The sequence below is a fragment of the Urocitellus parryii genome, chromosome 8, assembly GCF_045843805.1.
Source record: "Urocitellus parryii isolate mUroPar1 chromosome 8, mUroPar1.hap1, whole genome shotgun sequence".
NCBI classification, from domain to species: domain Eukaryota; kingdom Metazoa; phylum Chordata; class Mammalia; order Rodentia; family Sciuridae; genus Urocitellus; species Urocitellus parryii.
Window position 1 is genome coordinate 149,491,541 of NC_135538.1, and position 23,363 is coordinate 149,514,903.

At 42.5% G+C, this 23,363-nt stretch overlaps 1 protein-coding gene across 4 annotated transcripts in view; it reads left to right on the forward strand.

Moving 5' to 3' along the window:
* Cdkal1 (CDKAL1 threonylcarbamoyladenosine tRNA methylthiotransferase) overlaps nt 1-23,363 on the forward strand; it is a 594,700-nt gene that overhangs the window by 196,982 nt on the left and 374,355 nt on the right. For all 4 annotated transcript variants that reach the window (XM_077801468.1, XM_077801469.1, XM_077801470.1 and 1 more), the window contains one exon: nt 15,779-15,899. In XM_077801468.1, coding sequence (XP_077657594.1) covers nt 15,779-15,899 — 121 coding nt within the window. The remainder of the gene's footprint in view (nt 1-15,778; nt 15,900-23,363) is intronic.

Genomic DNA, 23,363 nt, shown 5'->3' on the forward strand with positions numbered 1-23,363 from the left:
CTTATTGTTGCTTCTGTGACACCAAGTGATGTTTTAAAACTGTGTTAGTAAGATACGTCGATAAGGACTCAACTCTGTTGTCATGAACACAGTCATACAGAACTCGTTTTCATTTTTGTCTCTTTTGGTTGAATCCAAACAGAAAACTGCTCTTGCCTTCCTGCATCCTGTTGCCCAGCAATCCTGGACAGTGGTGGGCTGTGTACTTCCCGTGTTGATTGAGAGCTTTTGTGTCTTTGAAGCCATTTTCGTTGCCTGGGTTCATTTTGAACAACTCCTCACTGTTTCAAAGTGGGTCTGAAAATTTTATCTCCTGACAATTTTTGCTTTAGGTTTTGTCAGGTTATAATGAATCTGTGTAATTCTTGATATTTTGAAAAGTTACAGGACTGAGTCTAAGGGAAGAAAGATAAGCAACGTTGAAAGACTGCACATTCGTTTTTTTGTTTTTGCTTATTTTTATGTGGTGCTGAGGATCGAACCCAGTGTCTCACGCGTACGAGGCAAGCGCTCTACTGCTGAGCCACCAACCCCAGCCCCTGCACATCTTTCTTAAAAACATGTTCACTTTAGTCTTTTATGTGATCATTAAAAGCTTTTATTTTGGTATGAAAGATCTGAAAGGAGTAATTATATGTGAAGTCCCTAAACAACACTAAAATCATTAAAAATATTTTCATCTTTGTAAAACTGTAGTCTAACTGGATAACCAGAAGCACATGATTGCAGGTCAGTGTGGCCTATTGAAATCAGAAAAATATTTGTTATTAAGTCATATTTTCTCTCCTGTCAACCCTGTTGAAAGAGATCCTATTGTTCTTAATATGTCTGCTGGTATTTCATTCAGCCTAATTCCAAATGCCTCAAGTGGCGGTAATGCAGGATTTTCCCAGTGTGGCCTAATCTACAAGTGTAACTGATTTTCTGTTTTCTCTGACTTCTCAGTAATTGATGCCATCTTGGTTAGACTGACCTAAATTCCCGGGTTGCTTCTCAGGCAGCTGTTTCTTAGGTAAGCCATTGCTGGTGATCTTCACCATCAGGCTTTGCGCTCGGCGTGTGGCATCTTCTCTGAGTGTAAGCTGCTGTCAAACAGGCTGTGTGAGGGTGTGCAGGCAGAAGTGGATCACGTGTGGGCTCCCCCCACCCTCACCCCCATGATGCTCATCACCCCAATTAGTCCAGGGTGAATTTCTCTTCAGAGGTTTTCTAGACTTAGGAAGTGGGACAGTCTTTGACCCCCCCAAACCATGTGCTTTTTCACTAGAATACCATTATTTTTGGTACATGCTTTGAAAATATGCTTTCATGCATCCTGTTACGTGTAATCTCACACACCCTGAACGCTAGAAAAAGGTGTGCATTGGTTTGGCCAGTTAGGAATGGGAGGTAGTCTCACTGGTGTGAGTGAATAGGTGATGACTTTCCCCTTCTATAACTAAAGGAGCCAGGGATTCCTGTCACTTAGCTCTTTCCCAGTGAACCTGTTTGTTTTTAATTCATGCAAGGTGTTCATTTGTGGTTGGTTTGGTGGCCAGGCACTTTTTCACTTCTTAAATGCAGTCCGTTCATCTCCTTGGCTATTGCTCCTTTCTGTTATCTCTTTTGTAGTTGTCTTCCACACGTATACATGCGTTCTTTCTAGAATGAACTTCTTTGTATTATCTCTTTGGTAACAGTTTTTCAAGTCATAATATTTTTCAAAATAAGAGGAGATAAATTTCATTCTGGTCCCCTGGAGCAAAATTCCGCCCAGGACTTGAGTTGGTTTTTCACGTTGCCTTATTCTGTGCCTTGGTTTCACATCGTGGCTGGGAAGGCGTCTCTGTTAGAGGAAACACTGTGTGATGTCTCGTCTATATATTTTGACTTTATGACCTCTTTAGCCAACGGGTTAGTCCTACTTCCAGCCACACACATACTCACCAGCATGGGTATTATTTATCAGCTCTGGTGTGTGTAATTAACGTGTTGGAAAAAGTCTTCCTTAGGCAGTGTAAATGGTCCTATTTACCTTTCTCTTAGTACAAGTGGCTAATTAACTTTGTCTAATGTTTTTCGACCTTTAAACCATTTTGGAATGCAAATAAATGTGTAAATTTGTCTCCCAGGTGATTCTGCTGCTTTATGACGGCTTCAGAATTGTTTTACATTTTTCTTCTTTGTCTTAAATTTAATTAATGTGCGGCTTTATTGTGTTCACCACTCACATTTTCTTTTCCACTCAGATGCATTTTTTCTTGTTTGAAACTATCTTGCTTCAGTGATAGAATTTATAAGATGATTTGGGTGTTTCACTAGCTTCTATTTGGTGCACAGTGTGGAATAGAGTCAGGGGATTGTCTTAGGGCAAATAACACGCTGTTAAGATGCATTACTGGACTGGGTTGTTGAAGACAAAGGACATTCAGACCAAGGCTCCTGGGCTTTCCACGGACCACTCCTTTTGTTAGAAGTTCTTCTACCAATCTGGTCAAGTAGCCCATCATGCCTTGTTTAAATGCCGACAAGGACCTCCCTAACATTAAATTGTGTTTACATGCTTAAACTTGTGAACCTGGTAGTGTCTTGGCAGATTGCATAAAGATGAGACTACTTAAAAAATGTATTATTAGTTTCTAGAATTTTGTGCAAACTGTTACTGTAAACCAGTTTATATTTAAGTTTTATGTCTGTATATTAATCATTTTCATTTCAGGTGTTCAGTATACTCAGATATGCCAATTTGACTTCTAAGGTTCTCAATCATTAATTTTTACTACAAAATAAATAACATAAAACCTCATTTCCAAAATTTGTGTTGTATCTAATTTTATCCTATGTACTTTAATGGGAGTTGTATTATTAGAAACACACACAAACACATATACACCCTCCACCCCCCAGTAAATCAGTTACTTGTGTTTTGAAACTCCCACAGAAAACATGTTCACTTACATACGTGTGTGTGTGTGTGTTTAACTTTTTGTTCTGGGGATTGAACCCAGGGCTTGTGCATGCTGCCACTGAGCTACATCCTCAGCCTAATAAATATATTTGTAAGAATTTTAATGTAATTCTTAAAATGAGAAATTTAAGCCAAATCACAGTTATGTACACCTATAGTTCCAGCAAATCTAGAGGTTGAGGCATGAGGATTGTGAAGATCGAGGCTAGTCTCAGCAACTTAGACCCTGTCTTAAAATAAAAAATAAAAAGGGCTGGGGGTGTAGCTTAGAGGCCTAGGATTTAATTCCCGGAACTGGGGAAAAAAAAAAAAAAAACACGCTTAAAGAAGACAAGATTTTTTTCATCTTTTTAAAATGAATTTCTACTGTTCATATGTGTTATTAAGCACCTGAAGAGGTTATGTTTTTCATTTACAGAATCTCCTATTTTCAATTAGCAAAATATAATCACAATAGTTGAGGTATGAACTTAGGAAAAAATGCTAGCAAGCTTAATTGCAGTTTTCAAACGGGCTGAAACAATAGGTGCACTGGGGTGTTTTCTGTTTTGACCATTTTAAACAGTAAGTTAAATTGATAGTTCTCCTTTATTACTTTATGTCTGAGTGCTCCATAAACGAATGGAAACCAGGTCCTGCAGTATCTGAAATTTTGGTAGGAAGATAAATACACAAAAAAAGTTATAATTTATAAGATGACATGGGTGTTTCACTAACTTCTATTTGGTGCACAGTGTGGAATAGACTTGGCCATGATTTTATTGTCAAGGAAATAACTTATTTCACAACCAAGTGAATATAAAACTTTTCAGCTTAGAGTAATTTTACAGTTTAGATGTGGCTTTATAGGAAATTTAAATTCAATTTTCTCTCTAAATAATTTACTGTTAGAGTAATCACTTGTGGGATGGACCTTGATTAGAAAACCCAGTACTGAAGTATTATTGACTCATGTTGATTCTGACATTTCATTTGTAATATTTGGTTGATGTACACGTTTTCTTCATCCTGTAACACACTAAAAGCATTTTACAGGTATGTTACAATCCCTTCTGAGACCACGAGTAAAAACCAGTTTCACGTACTTCCTTGTTTGAGGGGGGGAAACTCATTTGCAGAATTTGTAGTTAATATATCAACTGTGAATGGATCTTAGATAGAAGTTTATGGATTTTAGGTAGAAATTTATCTCAGTGCCACCATTTTGTATCAAAGTATACATTTTATTGAGTAATAAAGACATAGTAATTGAAATGTCCTTATAAAAAATGGCCTCGAACACATTAAATCTTTATTGTAACTCCAAAAACGCAGGTACACCGTTTCTTAAAGACAGGGTCCTAGACTGAGCCTGCGAAGAGCTGTGTTGAGACACTTGTGCCTGCCACCGACAGGGTCACTGCCAGCAGCCCACAGAGCCTCATTTGCTCTCGGTTTCCTGGGTTGTAAATTGTATGACATGGAAGGTCCCTTTACTCTGAAGTTCTTTTTTTTTTTTTTTTTAATAGAGAGTGAGAGAGGAGAGAGAGAGATAGAGAGAATTTTTAATATTTATTTTTTAGTTCTCGGCGGACACAACATCTTTGTTGGTATGTGGTGCTGAGGATCGAACCCGGGCCGCACGCATGCCAGGCGAGCGCGCTACCGCTTGAGCCACATCCCAGCCCAACTCTGAAGTTCTTGAAGTGTGAGTCTGTAACGGAAGACTGAGTTCAGAGTTTGTCATTGGAAATGAGATGCTGACATTTTGGACAGTGATCTCTAGCAAAAGGGATTAGGATGTGACTAGAGTTTGTCCCACTTCCCAGTCTCTATTTGCCACATTTTACTTCTTCTGTTCCTTCCTGTTTACAAAACGAAGCTGTGGCGGGTATTCTCTACATTTTCTGTGGGGTAGCTCTGCATTGAGCTGGTGTTAGGTGGAGCCTGGCTCTTGGATTCTTTTGCCTTCGCTGGGCTCAGTTGCCCTGTGATTCTGCACAGCAGGAGGCTGTGAAGTGCTTAGTGTTGCTCAGGAACTTCCAGAGCAACTTTGATTTCCATCCAGGGCCACATTTATTTTTAAGACTTTGAGATTTATTTTGGGTGATAATTTTTAAGGAAAAAGGTACTTTGAGGTGATAAAAACAGAATCATCACCTGGGTGGCCATGGTGGTGCATATCTGCTATCCTAGTGGCCTGGGAGGCTGGGGCAGGAGGATTGCAAGTTCAAAGCTAGCCTCAGCAACTTTGCAAGACCCTGTCTCAAATATAAAATATAAAGTGGGCTGAGTATGCGACTCAGTGGTTAAGCACCCTGGGTTCAGTTCCTGGTACTTCCCCAACCAAACAAAAGCAAATACCTATTACCTGGAGCAGTGATTGTCGTGGGTGGTTGCTGGTCCCCTGGCCAGAGAGGGAGGACAGCAGGCTGGTTGATCAGAACCTGGAGAAACTGGTTGGTGAGTCTTTCCTGTGGCCTTCCACCTAGACTCCTGGCCATGTGAGCCACTCTTACATCTGGGTATTGTTGACATCACTTAGGTGTGCAAGGTGGAATAGCCATGGTCCTCACCTTGCCCTGGAGTGCACACACCCAGCTTACCCAGGATCCTGTGCCACCTTAGCCTCCTTCCCTCCTGTCCATGAAAGCACATCACAGAGCAATGGAGCCATTTCATGGGAGTGAAATGGCTTTTTTACATATCCAATCTTTTTTGTATATCTAATAATTATTCACAAATATGATTGTTATCAGTACAATTATTTGTGACCCATTTCTTAGCCCCCCCAAACTTTTAAATGAAATGGGATTTGACTTTAACTTAGTGTTTAAATGTTTTAAAGGCCTGCTTGCCTTGCTTTAAGCAACATCATTAGGGGCTGGGTGTGGCGGCACACACCTGTAAGCCCAGGGATTCAGGAGGCTGAGGCAGGAGGAGCTCAAGTTCAATGCCAGCCTCAAAATAAAAAAGTATAAAGTCTGGGGATGTGGTTAAGTGGTAAACTGTCCCTGGGTTCAATCCCCAGTACCAGCCACCTCCCCTCTGCCCCCACTAAGACATTGTCAGCCTCCCTAGGAGCCCAGTGGCAGTCATTACAGTGGCTGCTATAACTACCGTTTACTCCTCCGGCTAACCCTCCATGTGCTCTCGCCCTCCATCTGGACTCCGAAGCTCAGCCTTACTGGCTGTGCGACCAGGCCTTGGCTTAAGGTGAGAGGAACCTTGTCCTCTGGTTCCAAAGTCCATATGCCTTCTCCTCTGTGAAGCTGCTTATCCTGAACAGAGGGAAGGGAGACGGGGAGGCCCCTGCACTGTAAAACCCTTCCTCACACCTGTCATCTAGGATGCTGCTTTCTCGTTCTCTCCAAATCCTCCCAAGCATTTGCCTGGTCACACATCTCATTTTCTGTCTGATCTCTTTTTCCCTCTTCGGGTTTTTTTGCCATCTAATTTTGTACCAGTGTGAAAGCATTTTTTTTGGTAGGAAAAAAAACCTTTTCCCCACACAACTTTATTTATCAAGATTTTTTTCTTTAAAAGTCTGGAGTGGAAAATTTGAGCCTTCTCTTGCTGTAAGGTGCTTAAGTTGGGAAATGGGTGGGTAAAAAGTATTCTTTTACTATAGTCATCAATAAAAAAATACGGTTTAACCAATAAAAAGTTAATGAGATTCTACAGAGGAAGTTATTTTGTCTATGTGTGTTTTTAAGGGTAATTGTTGAAATTTTTATGTAAAACACATAGGTTTTTATTGCTAAATGGTTAGGTCAAGAAAACCTTTGCACATTCTTTAAGAGAATGGCTTATTTTAAAATTCTTGTTAGGCATTTAAGCCAGGTAAGTATCACAGCTCTAACCAGAAGTATTTTAATACAGCTAATTTTAAATCTTTAACAGTTCATACTCATCAGTTGTCAATTCTTAAAATTTTGAACCATTTAAAACAACATTAGATTCATCTATTGACCAGAGCTCAGAATCTTGAGCCCATGTAATTTTTGTAAATTATTTTGTAAATAAAAATATCTGGAATATTTTTATTTTCAAAGGTGTGTCTTTTCTCTGTGCAGCTTCTTGGTGCCAGGTCTTAATCTCTTCAGGGCAGTCTGCTTTAGTGAAAGGCCCTTAACTCGATTGGTTTTAAGAAGTGGAAAATGGGCAACAACAGGAATTCTGGCAGACATTCTGTGAAGTACACACGGTCCTGTATAAAAATGGTGTCCTGTCACCTCTCCTCGAAGCTTTGCTGATTTTATTCCTGTGAGAGTCCAAGGCTCCCTCCTGGGTCCCGCTCCACCTGGAATCCTTGATCAGATCTTCTGTCATTTACCAGTGGATTTTCCTGGAGATCTGAAGTCCCCTGAGTGCAGAAGTCAGTGTGGTAGCTCAGGACAGAATTTTTTAGGGGAGACATGAGTGTTTGTATTTTGGCTGTCTTTATTTTGTATTTAACTTCTGAAGTATTAATAAATACTGTTTAAACTTATGTATAGGATCATGAAGCTTTTGCTTCAGTTGTATGTACTCATTAATGTATCACAACAGAAAATTCACATCGTCTTTGTTTTTCTTGCATTTCTAAACTTGGCTTTCACCATTTCTGTGGCAGGCCATGCCAACTCTCTTCCCCAGGGGTGCAGGGATGAGACTGGCTTGAAGGCCCCGGGAGCTCCTCCCCCTCCCTCTGCTCCTGCGTGTCCTGCGCACAGTACAGCGGGCGGCTCTTGGTTGTGATGTGTCAGCTGTGGGTCGGATCAGAACTGAAAGGCCATGGGACACTCAGGCCCATCTTAAGATGCGTGGATGGGACGGCTCCCCGGCTTCCTCTCCTTCCTGTCTCACACCTGGGGGTGGCCAGACTGGAACAGTAACAGGAGGGGGCTTGGCATTTTCATTTGTGGCTGACGGTGGGAAGCTGAGCTTCTGTTTGGAAGGTCCGCAGGACTGCAGGCTCCAGGTTTCTTGTCTTCTGCGGTTCTCATTTTCAGAAGGCTCGAATGCCACCTTTGGTGGTTGCTGCTGTTCTCGTTTGGTGTGGTAATCTGGGGAATGCAGGTTTGGCATGAGCAGTGCTGCTGCCCTTCATTGCTGTGTGGCTGCTCTAGGTACCGACAAGGGGCATTCATAGTGTTGTGTTGTATTCACTGAAGTTTCGGAGCTGTTGAACAAATTTGGGATTGAGCCCAGTCTCTTGTAGTAAGGCAGAGTGATCAGAGCAGCTCTGTGAAGGTTCAGTACTAATGCCGAGTTGCTGATGGGAGTCCTTTGGCTTGTGACTGTGTCGATGCACAAATTTGGTTTACATTCCCAGAAGTAAGTTGGTATGCAGAAACCTCCCCGACATAAAGGGTACATCTGCTTATACAGAATACAATAGAGACAGAAAGCTAACTGCTCATTGTAATTTGCCTCTGGAAGGCATCCTCATTAGTCTGAGGGCATTTGCTTATGTGGTTGTTTATCATATGACTTTTGTTTACAAATAACTTACATATATCAGCTGTAACAAGCTAATGGAAGAAAAAATGGCTTAAGAACCTTCCGTTCCAACAAATGCTTTCATCTTTCCATGTCCTTGTTCATAGGCAGATTCCACATTATTGGTATCAGTGTGGGTGCTTTTTTATGTGCAGTAGGAGTTTGGATACTGATCCTCATGTTTCTAGAGGTATAAACTGTACTGTGACCTTACCTTGCCCTCCTCCCAGCCCACCTGCCTGAAGGTGAGCTGTTGGGTTCATTGTCCTCAGCCTGGCTCTGGAGACAGCAGAGATGATGAGAGTCCCATCGTGAGTGGCCTCTCTTTGCTTGCATTGATTTGTACTTGGACTTTTGTCTCTTTGGACAGTTTATTTTTATTTTCTCATTTTAAAATCTTTTTCTAGGTGCTGTTGTAGCTAATATTTAAACCTTTTCTACTGGCTGAAGGAGAAGCTGTCTCATCTTAATAGCTAAGAATTGCGGCTTGAATCGGGAAGATGTTTTTGAGTCAATTCTGACTTCAATATGTGTGAAGTTTTGAAACCCAGACCCGTGACAAACCCGCTGCTTCCATTCAGCCCAACTTTTTGTTTAATTTTTCTTCTTTAAAGATGTTAAATACTTCAAGAGAGGTTTTCACTTTTGCATGGAATCAGAAAATGTTTTTTTCCCCTGAGAAGTACTGGAAGTGAGGATTTCTATTGAATGGAGTAGTTGGAGAACAACTTTTGCTTTTCTGTGAAATTGGAAAGATATGTCCAGTGACAATGCTGAATATTTGGTAAAAATACAGATTAAATTGATCACTCTCATCTGGTAATCTCAAATGGAAGTCCAGTTGATCAAATTTACATAAGTGAGAGTGGATGTCCTTAGTGTGTTGATTACTCTTTCCGCCTGAATTTTCTGCCAATCTATTCCTGCCCTCTGCCCCCAGCATCGTGTTGGGTTGCTTTACTGGGACGTTTTCCAACAGGCTGACCCAGAGCTTAGAGTTCAGCTGGGTCTTCTGGGTGTGTAACCTACAGGGCGGAATCTGTGCAGTGAGTGCCGTTGGCCAGAGACCAAGATGGCCTGGCAAGAGCGCTTTCTGGTGGTGAGGTGGGTGGTCACATGAAGGGAACACTGAATGGCCTTCACAATTAGACAGATTGAACAAAGTCCTGGAGGAGAGGCTGGCCAGTTTATAGATCCTTGATGAGGAGAAAAAACTAAATGGGGAAAAATCGGCAGGAGCCCACACTGCCAGATGAGAAGGCTGGTGTTTCTGTGCCCAGTAGTGCAGCCTGGGGCCGATCTCCACCACCCCCTGGAGCTTGGGGGATCCAGAGCAGTGAGAGTGTGCCGAGGCCATCACGCAGTCAGTAAGCACACGGGTCGTGGTTAAGCGTATTTCTGACCTTTAGCTGGTGCACGCATGCTCCAGGGCCGGCTCTCTGGGTGACAGCGGGCTGCTCCCCAGTGCACGTGGGGTGGGTTCCCTCTGCACTAGCAATGTGCAGTGCGGCCGACTCTGTGGGGTTCAGGAAGGATCTTTGCTCTTAAAGGTTTACGGACAACATCAAACCTCGATTCAACTGGCACACGGCGATTACTGCAAGTAACACCCAGTGCCTGGGTACACTTCACCTAGGGTTTTCAGCATTATGAATTCAGGAGTGTGGACGCAACAGGGAATTATAGAAACAACTGGAGTTTTGGTACAGAAATTTTCAGTAAATAATAATCTCGGCTGATAAAATGCTTTAGTGACATTCTTTGGATTAGATCAGATGTACAAATCAGCATGGAATCGGGGCTTTGTATCCAATTTATAAATACCTGCTGAAGGCTTTTGAGGTTTAAAATAAATTTAGTTTCATCAGAGTTGGATTTTATGTGATACAAGTTCCAAATGAGATGTTTATTAAAGTTGGTCAATAAAAGCACTGAACTACCATTATTTAGATGAGAAGAGACATGAATTTACGTTTAAAATGGATGAGATAAAAGATCTCAAAGATGCAGCGTCGCAGAGTTTCCATCTGTGTACCAGCAGCCATGGTGCTCATCCTGCTATTGGAATTGAGTGTCTCCATTTCTGTCACTTCCACCTCCTCGTGTTCTCATGTTCTCAGTGTCAGTTTGTCACACTGAGCACCCTTCCTCCCTGTCTTCCCACTAGCACTTCCTCCTCCAGGTTCTCCTTATGTGGAGTGGAAATGATGTCAAGGGATATTTCGCTCTTTATTTCCTGCCCCTTTCCTCAGCAGGAGGGGTGGTGACATTCACCACAGTCGGTGCTTGCTGAGCTGCTTGCTGAGCTGCCATCCTTTCTTCGTCTCAGCTCTGGGCCTCGCTGGCTAGAGAAGGGGTCAGACAGAGGGGTGTGGGTGTCTGGTGGTAACAATGTGTGGTGCTTCTCGGGCTTCGAGTGTCCGTTTTGAGATCAGTTTGCTCCCACACTTCCTTTTTACTCGCATTCTGAATCCCTCAGTGTGCTTCTCTGGCCCTGAACCCTTGTTTCTTCTTTTCTTGCTAGAGAGATGCATGCTTTAAGACATGGCCTCAGTTTTATTCCTCATCTGTCAAGGTGGTTTGTTTGGGTGGCTCCAGGATTGACAGCTTGCACATGGCTTAGATGATGTTTACAATATGTTCTTCTGTGGTTTCTGGTTTTAAGGAATTAAATTGAACCAGGAATTTCATATGAAATAGGATTTTTGAAAGAGGTGGGAGATCACAGAAGTTTTGTTTCATTATTCCATTTTTTAAAAAAATGATTGTTATATGGATGAAATTCCTTTCTTTTGCCTTTGGCCAGATAGAACAAGCAACTTTTATGATTTCCTACTTTGTCTTTAGTGTACTGTATTTTTCAATTTAAAAGAATAAAAAAGCCTGAGACTCATTGTTAGGTCTGCTGCTCTCTAATGAATCGTTGGATTGGAAAATAACTCATTATATCATCAGGCAGAGATATGTTCCTTTATTTGCATGTAGATAGTGAAGATGAATAATTTATCAAATGTTATTAGTGCAGGCTGCATATTACTGGAGTCTTAGCAGGGATATAATGAAATTTGTCTCATCCTACTATGAACATGACATGCCTTTGCACAGCCATGACTGTACCTTGGGCATCTCTCAGAAAACTATGGTGTAGTCATGCCAGTCTTGTTCACCTGCCCAACCGCTGGACTTTTGACTGAAGAGTTCAACTTTCCTTGAAAATCTCTGAAATTTGGTTTGCCAAACACTTGCTTGACTCTAGCTGTGTTCTTGTGTCAAAGTAAAACTTTATAGAATGAGTGGATTCCTTAATGTTTCTTATTAAAGTGATTAGTGCAAAAAGGCTGTGACTGATGGTTTTATTACTTCTGGTCGTGAGAAGCTGTCTGTTCAGGAGATGTTTAAGCAATCTGTCTTTCTGAAATGAGGGGTGATGAGACGTGTATATAATTGCTTAGAATCTTATATCTGCACTAATTATGCATCTGCAGTTATTTTAAATGATTGCCTTATAAAGGTTGCCTTTGATTTGCCTTTGGCATGATTGCATTGGGAGCTCAACAAATTACCCCCCAAAAGTCACAATAAAGCTGTACAAATGGTCAAAAGCAAATTATGCCTTATTTTGGAACTTGACTAAAAGCATTCAGCAAATTGAGAAATTTATTTATGATGACAACTGAAGTCTCTTTAAAAACAGTATAAGTCTGTGGTGTTGTACCGGGGCTGCTCCTGTTTTCTCAGCTGCTGGACAAGTTCGTTCAACCAGGGGGAAGCGGGCTGTAAAAGTGAGGAGCTTTTTTTTGCTGCTGCTGAGATGGCTCCGTTGATTTGGGGAACTGTCAGTTATGGTGGAGATTTTGGTGGCAAGTAATAGAGAAGGTCTGCAACTCTACTGGACCTAGGTTGCTGGCATTTGATATACAAACTATGGACAGGCGAACTAGCCTGGGTTTAACAGGGAATTCTTGTAGGTGAAACAGTGATAGGAAGTTTGAGAAGCTCTCCACGTACTTTCAGTTGACTGGAGCTTCTACATGAACAGAGCAGAGGCTGGAGTGGGCCCAAGCCACCAACCCTTGTCTGCCTGATGGAGCCTGCATGCACATCCACAGGACCCCGGAGAGGACCCAAGGGTGCCAGGGAGAAAAGACAAGGTGGGGCCAATTGGAAATGGCCCTAACATGAAGTGCCCTCACTGGCTTACTCAGCCATTGGTAGAAAGTAGGAATCTGCCTTGCTCAAAGTGTTTAAGAACGAGTGTGATCAGTCTGACTTCACAAAACACTGTCAGTACAGAGGTGACTCCGAGGAAGCCATTCTCGAAACGGGGATATCGGCAACCATCCATTGTGGAGAGGAAGAGCTTAGTAGATTTAGTCTCCACAGATCAACTGTCCTTGGGGGGCGCGATGTGGATTTCGACTTGCTATGATATGTAATCCAAGAGGTCAAGTCTTCAGACGCTGTCATGATTCATTTAAAGAAATCGAGCGTAACCATGTTCCTGATGAAGAATAGTTGATCCTTGTTCCTCAGTGACCAACAGGGTTGGGTTTAGAAGACAAGGATTCAAGAAAGTAAGGGAAGGCATAGTGGAAAAATCCAAGAAAAGGATTGTGACAGTGACTTGAAAATAGAAATTGTGAAGAGGAACACGTGGAGAATCTGGAGTTGAAAAGCGCAGAAGCCGATTGAAGCCTTCGTCGGGGCCCCGCTGCAGGTTTCCAGGTGGCAAATTACCAGTCACGGTGGAGAGTGATGAGAGAAGTGATCCTGTCTGAAGAGCAGAACTCAAGTGAGCAGGACCTCTCTCATTGCCGACTTTAGATGTCGCTGACTGGATGAAGGGGTACTCGGCTTTCTGGTGAAGCGTCTTTACTGTCCATGCTGTGACGGGCACGGAGCCTTCCCCCTCTGCTGAAAGGGAAGCTGTGAGGTTTTGATTTTGATTAGAGCAATGAAGATGCCCTGGGTGTGTCTGTGATTTGCTTCCAGAGGGGATGGCCTTGGGGGTTGGTGAACTGGGTGGTGAAGATTTGCCCTCAGGGTGGGTGGGGACTATCCAGTCACCTGGAGACCCGGTGGACAAAATGGGGGAGGAAAGGTGGATTCTCATTCTCTTTTCAAGAGCTGGAGCACTTGTTTCCTCTTTGGCTTTGGACTTCAGAACTTCAGATTCTTTAGCCTTTGATCTCTGAGACTGGTACCAGTTGCTTCCAGGGCTATTAGCCTGAGCCTTGACTGCAGACTTGCACCATCCACTTCCTGGGTTCTGAGGCTCTGTGCTTGGTCTGAGCCGTGCTCCTGGCTTCCCTGTTCTCTGACTTGCAGATGGCCCATCGTGGGAACTCTTGGCCTCCACCGTCAAGTGAGCGGACTCCCTCATCAATCCCTTCCCCTCTCTCTCTGTAGCCTCTCAGTTCTGTGTTTCTGGAGAACCTTGAGTAGACGACCTCAGAGAGCTCTGTGGCCACATCCAGCACACTGACACAATGTCACGGGAGCCGCAGAGGACTAGGATAGAGAAGAGTTCAAAAACTAAAACAAAAACCTACTGGGAGAAAACATCACAAACCTAAGGAAAAACTTTGTGGATCAAAAAAGCTAACTCACTTCCATATGGAAAAATCGGAGATCCATGCCTGGACTCCCATCAGCAAACTGTTGAAAGGCAAAGTGAAAATTTTGAAAGGAGAAGTAGTAACGCTTATCAGGGAAACAACAATGAGATTAATAGTTAACATGAGAAGTCAAAAATGTCAAAGGAATGTGGCATGTTCAAAGAAAAAGCTGGCAATTAGTAACCAATTAATGAAAATTATCTTTCACAAATGAAGGAAAATATATTCTCAAAGAATGATTGTTGCTAAATGACTTGATTTAGAAGATACTAGAAAGTTCTTCAGGCAGAAAGGAAGTAGTATCACATGAATTTCAAGAAACAACAGAAAGTGCTAGAAACGGTATACAGGTGGGTTAATATACTCCTATAAGTATGTATTTCATGTTTTTTTCTCTTTTAAAATGAAAATTATAGCGCTGTTTTTAGCTTTGTGCAACTATGTATATTAAGTGTGATAGCAATTCCATTAAAGAGGAAGCAGGAAGAGAAATGGTCTCAGCTGACTGAGAAGTGATCTCAGACCCCTACTGTACAGAGAAGAGGCTAAGTAGATCCTAGACCTCAACATAAGCACATAAGAAGAAAACACACAATCTTCACGTCCTTGGGATAGGCAGATCTATGAGTTCTTAGATATGAAAACAAATCCATGAGCCATGGAAGGAAAAGTAGAAAAACTGAACATTGAATTGTAAAGCATTTACTTTTAAATAGAAGCTACCATCATGAAAATGAAGCTTCAAGCCACAGTCTGGGGGAAAATATTCACAAATCTCCTGATGAAGGTGGGCATACAAAATGGTATCACCACTGTGAAAAGCGTCTTTCTTAAAAAGGTAAACATAGATTCACCACTCGACAGTTTTACTCTTAGGAATATGTGCAAGAGAAATGAAACATGTCCATAGAGACATTATTGTAACGGCCATTCTGTGAAACAATCCAAATATCCATCATCTGGTCAGTGGGTCAGCAAAATGTGCCGTATTTGGTATGGGACTATTTTGAGAGGTGACAGAAATGGTCTAAAGTTGGGTAATTGTGTTGATTGCAAAACTGTATAAATTCACTTACAATCATTGAATTGTATGCTCACACTGGGTAAATCTTACAGGATACAGCATATGTCTGAGTAAAGTTGTAGAAAATAGTACTGTACATAAAAAACCACATGACAAATCTGGTAAGATAAATGAAGAATGTGAAAGGGGTATGCAAATTCTTAGTACTATCTTTTGTATAAGCCTTAAATTATTTTAGTACTTAAATGTTATAAAATTGTAATGGCACTTAGTAGTAGTCTGATTTTCTTATGTGACAATTTATAAAAATAAATTTAAAAAGTGTTTTAAAATATCGAACCATAAAATGCAATTTTATCTTGGCTTTTGATTATTCTTTGATTTTCTGTTTGCTTTGAGGGGCTTCTGTTTTTGTTTTTGTTTTCAATAGAGCATTCATACCTGTGGGACTCTATTCCGAGGACTTGTCTCTTTGTTTCTCAAGTATACAACATGAGTATGCAACTTAGTGTAAGCAAAACACTTTTAACTGCGGACCTAGAACACAGCTGTTTTTCTTCTGAACTTTTTCCTAGGTTCAAATGACCACACCTTCTCTAGGGTGCTTTTTTCTTTCCCCTCATAAAAGACGAAACTAAATGCAAACGTTAGCACATTTGTTGAAAGCGGAAAATTAAAGTGGAGTTGTGCAACTCACTAATGTATACTTATGTTCTTGATTTGAAGGCCACTCTGTGCGACTTCTGGGCCAGAAGAAAGATAATGGAAAGCGGCTGGGGGGAGCTCGCTTGGATTTGCCCAAGATCAGGAAGAACCCACTGATAGAAATAATTTCCATCAATACTGGGTAAGTGTCTCTCAATCTTACTCATAAAATATCCAGTATTCTGTGTGCTCACTTTTTTTTTTTTTTTTTTTTAATACCCTGGACATGTGATGTTGAAAAGTAGTTGAACATTTTCTTGGGAAAGAAAAATCATAAAAGTTCAAAAGTTGTGGCTATAAGGTTCTTCTAAAATGTTTTCTGTCTGCAGATTACATGTTTGCAGTAGGATTTTGTGTCTTTGATATTCTTTTCATTTTTGGTAGTAAATACAGGTTTCATTTTCTAGCTATGTCCTTGGTTAAAATCTTTTATAAAAAGAACATTCTCTGGAAGAGCTAATGACCCATCGACTTTGCTTATTTGTTCAATGGGGTCATGGTAAATGTGGTCCAAAACACAGGCTTTCATTATTAGTTATTTGAAGTGCTTATTTTGTTAGGGTACTTTAGTAGTGCTGGGGTGGAGCCTGGGGTCCTGCCCACTCTTGGTGAGTGCTCTAGCATTAAGCTGCATCCCAAGACCTGATGCTGTTTTAAAATGTCATTCTTTTAAACTGGAAAAAAAATAGCCACATGATTATGATTATCAAGTACATTTTTAATTTCCACACCTTTGTCTAAAATCCTTCTTGATTATAACTCTTCCTCTAGTTACTAATTCTTGCATTGATTTAATTTTGGTTTCTTGAAAAAGGAAGATTTTCTCTAAATCCGAGGCGACCTGGGGCTTCTGTTCTGGGAGCCCTGGGAGCGCCCGTGTCCCCCAGGGATTAAGCTGGCCTGCTGTCTCCTGACTGCCACTTGCCTCCTGGCCTTGGGCCCCTTTCCCCTTCCTTTCCCCCGAGGACAGGTGGGCTGAGCATCCTCCCCTGTCTGTCTCCTGCTCTGTGGCAGCTGGGTTCCTCGGCTCATCTCTCTCCAGTCTCACTGCACCGTGGTTCATCCTTCACTCTGTTGGCAAAGGCGAGAGAAGGCTAAAGGAGTAATCTGGTCTTCAGTTCCAAGCCCCTTGGGGTGGCTCCCAGTTGGCCTGGGGGATTGGTTGTAGCCCAGCCTCTGGCCTTTAGCGCTGAGGATCAGAAACCCAGACTCCAGGAGCTGGGAAACCAGAGACTAACCAGAGTGAACAGTGAGAAGCAAGGTGTCCCCTGGCCGAGCGCCTGGCACTCTCCCCTGGCTGCAGCCACACTCCCGCACAGGGGTTTCTGTTCCCTTTCTCGTGTTGCCGTTTCCTCTTCCCGGACATAGCGGTGCCTCTTTCAGCTCCTGGGTTTCCTATTTAAGATTGCCGTGTTCCTGTTCGCTTTCCCTGTATTTGCCCCATTTTCCTCTCTAACTTTCATCACCATATAAAAAATACACGTATGCTCATTTATATCTATACTATATTTTCTTCATAGTGTGGATTGCCTTGCCCACTGGACAGTAATCCTTGACGTTTGTAATTCTTTCAAGTATTTGGAAGTCATTCTTTAGTTTGCTGCCTAAGCATGCTTTCTCCCAACAGTGCCTAGAGGGCCAAGTCACAATGTTTTTGAGTCATCTTTTTTTTTTTTTTTGTACATCAATTCCCTTTTGGGCAGACACATTCCTTTGTCTGTGTTACCATGTCACTGTCTGTCAGCCCCTATTGGACCAGGATCTATGTGTGTCTTCAAGACAGCTTTCCCCTGCTTTGAGCCTATGACGTACCTACCTTAGCTGTCTTCTAGAACCCCTGTGCTTCTCCATTTTGTCTGCACACGTTGCTCCCCGTGGTTGGTCATCCTGAGGTCCCTGACACTGTCCCATTCTAGACCTTTCTGTACTCTGAGGGCTTTCTGCACATGGCTGTCCTTCCCGTGATCCTTCAGTGCTCAGTCATGTCTGCTGTCCCTGGAGGGCGGTCCTGCTTCACGACTGGGTCACTCGCTCTCCTCCGTTGTGCACCAGAGCCTTCCCTGCTCGGCAGACATGGCCCTTGGACCTCCTCATTGACAGTCCTCTTGGGTGCTGGCAGTACTCCAGTTATTTTCACCTTCTTACTTCCAAGTTCAGTGTCTAGTACAAATTTAGTTCTTAGTAAATATTTGTTGAATAAGTGTTTTAAGGCCATTATTTTTTGTTGCTAGATACTAAAATAAAAAAAAATTTCTATTTTTTTAAATGTTTAACATTTCAAATTAAAAAATGCTTCAGGTAACCATTTAAATAGCATTAGATTAAAATTTTTCACGTATACTCTCAATTTTCCTTGTGGATTTAGTATTTTCTTCAAATGGAACTCTATTCTAAGCTACTTAGAGCTCACTGGGAATTTGCTGTCCCTCTCATCTTCTCCTAATACTTCATACTAGAATATAGAATTGGTCCTTTATAAGTACATTAGCAAACACACCTGGATAATGAGAGACCTCGATGCACGTCGTCTTGAATTGGGATTCTAAGCTGCTGACTGCTCCTCCTCCTGTCACAGTAATTGCCACCCTCTCACATGCTCATGCATGGTGGCAGCCTCACGAATACCTGTCCACAGCATCCTTCTGTATCACCGCAGCTTGACTTTCTATTTTTGTTTTTTGCTGCCAGTGGAGCTCTGTCCTTTTTATTTATTTTTTAAACACTAGCTTTTAAATACTTTAAAATTGTTATAAGCATAGTTAATTTTTCAATAGAAAATTATCCTTAGGGACTGTGTTGTGGCTCAGCAGTAGACTGCTCACCTAGCACATGCAGGGCACTGGGTTTGATCCTCAGCACCACATAAAAATAAAATAAAGGTTAAAAAAAAGAAAATTATTCTTATTACCACAATCCTAACACTCTTCAATAGTGAGATAGCTATTTCATACAAAGTTTTCATTTAAGAAGAGCGTCCCATTTGCACCCCACTTTTATTACATGCATTGGTGAATTGTGAAGCTACCATGAGACTGCACAGAGCTGTGATGCTCCACTGTATTTCTAAGATAAAACTATAGAAGGAATATTAGTTGCTTTCTTCAAGGCAGAAGTTGAACATGTGGATAGGCTGGAGGGACTGCTTATTTGATCATAGTATGTATAATAGGTTTGCTAGTCCTGTTTTCAAATTATTCCTATTATAAAGAAAGATACAGAAAACAGTTATATGGGCCCTTTTAATTTTAAAATAACATCTTTTTTGCTTCATATTCTTCCTTAACTTTTTGTTCATTGATCTGTTTCTATTTGTTTGCTATGTTGACTGTATATATTGCTTCCTATAATTAATCCTCACAACACCTTAAGAGATTTTCTTTTAAATATGTAGATGAGGAAGCTAAGGTACGGAGGTTAAGTGGCTTCATAACTGCGCAGCAAGGAAGTGACAAATATGGACTTACCTACCGATGTCCTCAGAAGGGATTGAGAGTTCCCAGGAACCTGGAGTCCTGTTAGTACAGTCAGCAGAGAGGGCTCTTGTGGGAACAGAATAATCTTTGCATTTTAATGACCTCTCAAATGGTTCCTAAAAGTTCAGTGGAGCTTTGGTAATTGCTAAGGGAGCTGTATTCTATGTTGATGGCTGCTGTAAGAAATTAGCACAAACTTGGTGGCTTAATGCCAATTTATTATTGCATGTTCTTGGAGGACAGAAGTCCAGCATAGTTCTTGCTGAAATCAGGTTGGCAGGACTGCATTGGGAGGCTCTGGGGAGAACAGGTTTCTTTTCTTTCCAGCACCGACAGGCTGCCCCCATTGCTCTGGGCTCTCTGCTTCGCTCTTAGGGCCACAGCACTCTCCTCCCTTGGTGGCTGTTCCATGTTCCCTCTACCTCTTATACTTTCAGTGGCTTCCTTGGACCACTGGAATCCTCCCGGATCATCGGTTTTAATGTCAGCCCATTGGCAACTTAATCCCACGTGCATCTGAAATTCCCCTTTGCTACTCAAGCTTCTAGAAGTTAGAAGGTGGACATCTTTGGAGGCCCATTGTCCTGCTTATTGCTCGAGGTTTGAAGAGAAAATACAGGAAGAGAGAAACAATAAAGGCATGGAAATAGAATATGTGAGTTTTCTCACTTATTATGTGAGAAGTATGATTGTTTCCTCTTACCTGGAGTTCCAAGCATACAGATGAAAATTGACAAAAGTATTTTTTATGTAGATAATCTAGTTGCCCCAGCGTGAAGCCATAGAGGATGGGGGAGCCACTGTAGCTGGGGCAGGTGGCAGCCATGATCAGACCAAGCATCAGGAGAATCATCCAGCAGTCGTAAGGTGGGTGCTGTAGGGGCAGAGGGGGGCAGGAAGAGCGCTTAGCAGCCATCGTGGTCACCCAGCAGGGAAGGAAAGAGGGCAGAGGGTAGTTTGGGGGTGGGAAGCACATAGACTGTACTCTGGTGGAGTTTACAATAGTGGGTTTGGAATTCCAGAGAAAGGTTGGCGGTAGGATGGCAAGGCCAGAAAGAGGCTTCTGGGGGAGCCCAGGGAGCACACAGGGTGGCTCGTGAGTGTCTGGGTGGGAGCAGGAGGCAGGAGTCCTGCTGAGTCCCCCAGCAGTCAGAGTTGACTGCCTTGCAGTGTCTCAGGGCACCCCATGCCTCAGGACATGAAGGGTGTTGTAGACTGAGAAAGTGAGAACCAGGTGAGAAATCAAAGTATAGAGGAATTCCACCGTGGAATAACAGAGGTGGTCTTTAGAGAATAGAAAGCCTCCCTCCCTCCCTCCCTCCCTCCCTCCCCTCCCCTCCCTCCCCTCCCTCCCCTCCCTCCCTCCCCTCCCTCCCCCCCTCCCTCCCTCCGTCTGGGCTTGCTGGGGAGCAGATGGGCCAGGCTCAGGAGTCCCTGCAGGAGGAGCAGCAGATGGGCCAGGCTCAGGGGTGCCCTGCAGAAGGAACAGTTTACATGGGATCCAGGGCCCAGGAGGAGGAGTCGGCCCTGGTGGGAAGGGCTGCTTTCCTGCTCCCCAGAGATGGGAATTCAGAATGAGAGCAAGCACAACAAGTTGTCAGTTTGTTTTTACTAAAGGGTCGTCAGACAGCAGATCAGTGCTTTCATGATTCCAGGCCAAGTGAAGGGGAGCATTTCAGTTTAGTGTCAGGTAGTGTTTCTTTGACACTGATAAGACAGGGCTTCTTCTCCGTCACTGTCCCTATCTGGATTTGTCAGCTTTCTACCCCCCTCACTTCCTTCCTGCCTTACCTGCTTCTATCCTTCTTGATTTGGTGGTGAGGGTCAGCTGTCTTTCTATCCTATGTATTTTCTACGAACCGGAAGCTATATCTAAACACATTGGATTCTAATTAAATACCTGGTGGAAATAATCGAGTTTCTGCAGCGGAAATAGGAGACTTGAAGATTCATGCAGGTGTTTCATTCTTATTAAATCAGCAGGGTGAGGTCATCGTTCTGATGCGCAATGGGGTAGGGTATGTGTGGATATTTGTGTAGACTTTAAAAAACAAAATATCAACCAAGTGTTGTGGTCCACATAATTAGGAATCAACTTTGCCTCGTGGAAGAAGTGAGATGAGGTTGAGAATCTCAATTTTTGTCAGAGGCTCCACTTGTGTGCTTTCTTTATTTTTTCTAGCAGTAGGAACGGAGTGTGAGACAAGGGTAAGGGGTGGTGCAGGGGACAAAAATAAAAAGGTGGACACTGGGAAATCTGTTTTGCTTTCTCTATCATTGTTAAAGTCATCTTTTTTTTGACAATCCCTTGGTAGTTTTCATCTTCCAAAGTCAAGCGTTGGGTGCTGCTGAGTAGTTGTTAAGTTCTGTCATTTTTTAGATACCCTTACCAGATTATCTTTAGTTGGGAGATTTGGAATCCTCCCCTGGGTTGAGCACACCTTAGAAAGTCCTGCCCGCCTTGTGATACAATGGGACATGGGGAATAATGGTGTATGGGGACTTTTCAGAGGAATTCAATTTTCCTTAAATACATACTTCAGTATCATTTTAAGAGCATCTGTGCTCTCCCCTCATAACTCTTAGCTGTGGAAACATTCTAACTCAAATGTTTACACGTTCTTTTTGAACTGTGTAGAATTTAGGCATCTCTGTTCTAGTCCTGGATATACAGGCTCTCTCTAAATGTTTGAATAGGGTGAAAGAACAGAATGCAGGTTTATTCCATGTAAATGAAATTGTTTAAATATTACTGTCAATAACACTTTGTTAACTTTCTGGTTCTAATGATTAAAATACAAAAGAGTTACTAACAGATGTGTTTTATAGTACCTTTGAAAAGATAACTATCATGTGCCTACAACATTACCAGCTACCGTGTTAGGCACTGCGGCACCCACAGAGATGAGCACTTCCCAGGCCAACAGGTAACCAACAGGGACCCAATATTGAAACTTGCCACTGTAAACACAGGGCAGCCTGCATCTGCCTGATCACCTGATCTCATTCTGCATTTGGGAACGTGCTTTTAGGTCCCCACACGTCTGTCTTTGCCAGGGCCAGGGAACCAGCAGCACCACCTAGAGCTCTGGATTGAAGAGCTGTTAGACACTTGATGTCCTGTTGCTGCGCCTCCCTGTGATGCAGTGGCAGCCGCAGAGTAAAACAGGCTGCTTCTCCTGACCCTTGGTCCACTGCTGTCAGCACCTTTGTGGAAAGCAGGAACCCCAAGTACTGTCTTTTTATGGTAATCCCAAATTACAATCTTCTGAAGTTCACATTCTGTGGAAGAACTACTTTCGAGGTATTTAAATACAACTGTTCTTTAAAAAGTGGAGGTGGCGAGGGATTCTATGGTAGTTTGAGTATATGTGATGCTGCGCTTGAAGTTGTCCTGGGGTGACACTTCCCCTTTTGTTTGGGACCTCTTATTTGGAGAGGACTGTGCATCCTAGTACATTGGACACTCATTGGTTAATGCCTGCCTTCCATCTTAATGTGGAGTCCAGAGCAAAGAGCTCCCTGTGTTTCTATTCACTCCAGATGGTTGCTTAGCTGTTCTTCTCACATGAACCACGGGTCTGTTCTAAGTCTGCTTACATGATGGTAGGACATTAAGCCTCAGTACTGTCCTAGGGACAACTGTTTGTGACACCTTTGTCCAAGGCAACTTCTCAAGATAAAACATTTTCTAAAAATAATTTAGACTTTGTCAGATATAAAATTGTGGATTGGGATCATTTTTGTCTATCAGGCACCGATGGCTGCAAATCAGCCTAAGCCAAGTTTTGTCACATAAAATTCCTAGAGTTGTTGGGTGGTTGTGAGGCTCTCCTGAGCCAGATGAGTCATGGACTATGTCACTGTGGACCACCTGGCCTCAGCAGCCAGAATCCTCTGCCCAGTGAGGTGAGAGTGGCTCACACCCTTACTGGTTGAGGCCAGTGCTGCCCCAAGTGTGTACCGTGGACCAGTGTCATGTCACTAATGGTGGATTGCTGGTTTGTGACATGGACAGAAACTGAGAGCAGGAATCTTAGAACTCTTTGGCAGTTGAACACTGCTACAGCGTCTCATCATTCATTCTTACTGTATTTTATGCAAATACTAGTTTAAAAAAGGTTGGAAGTAAC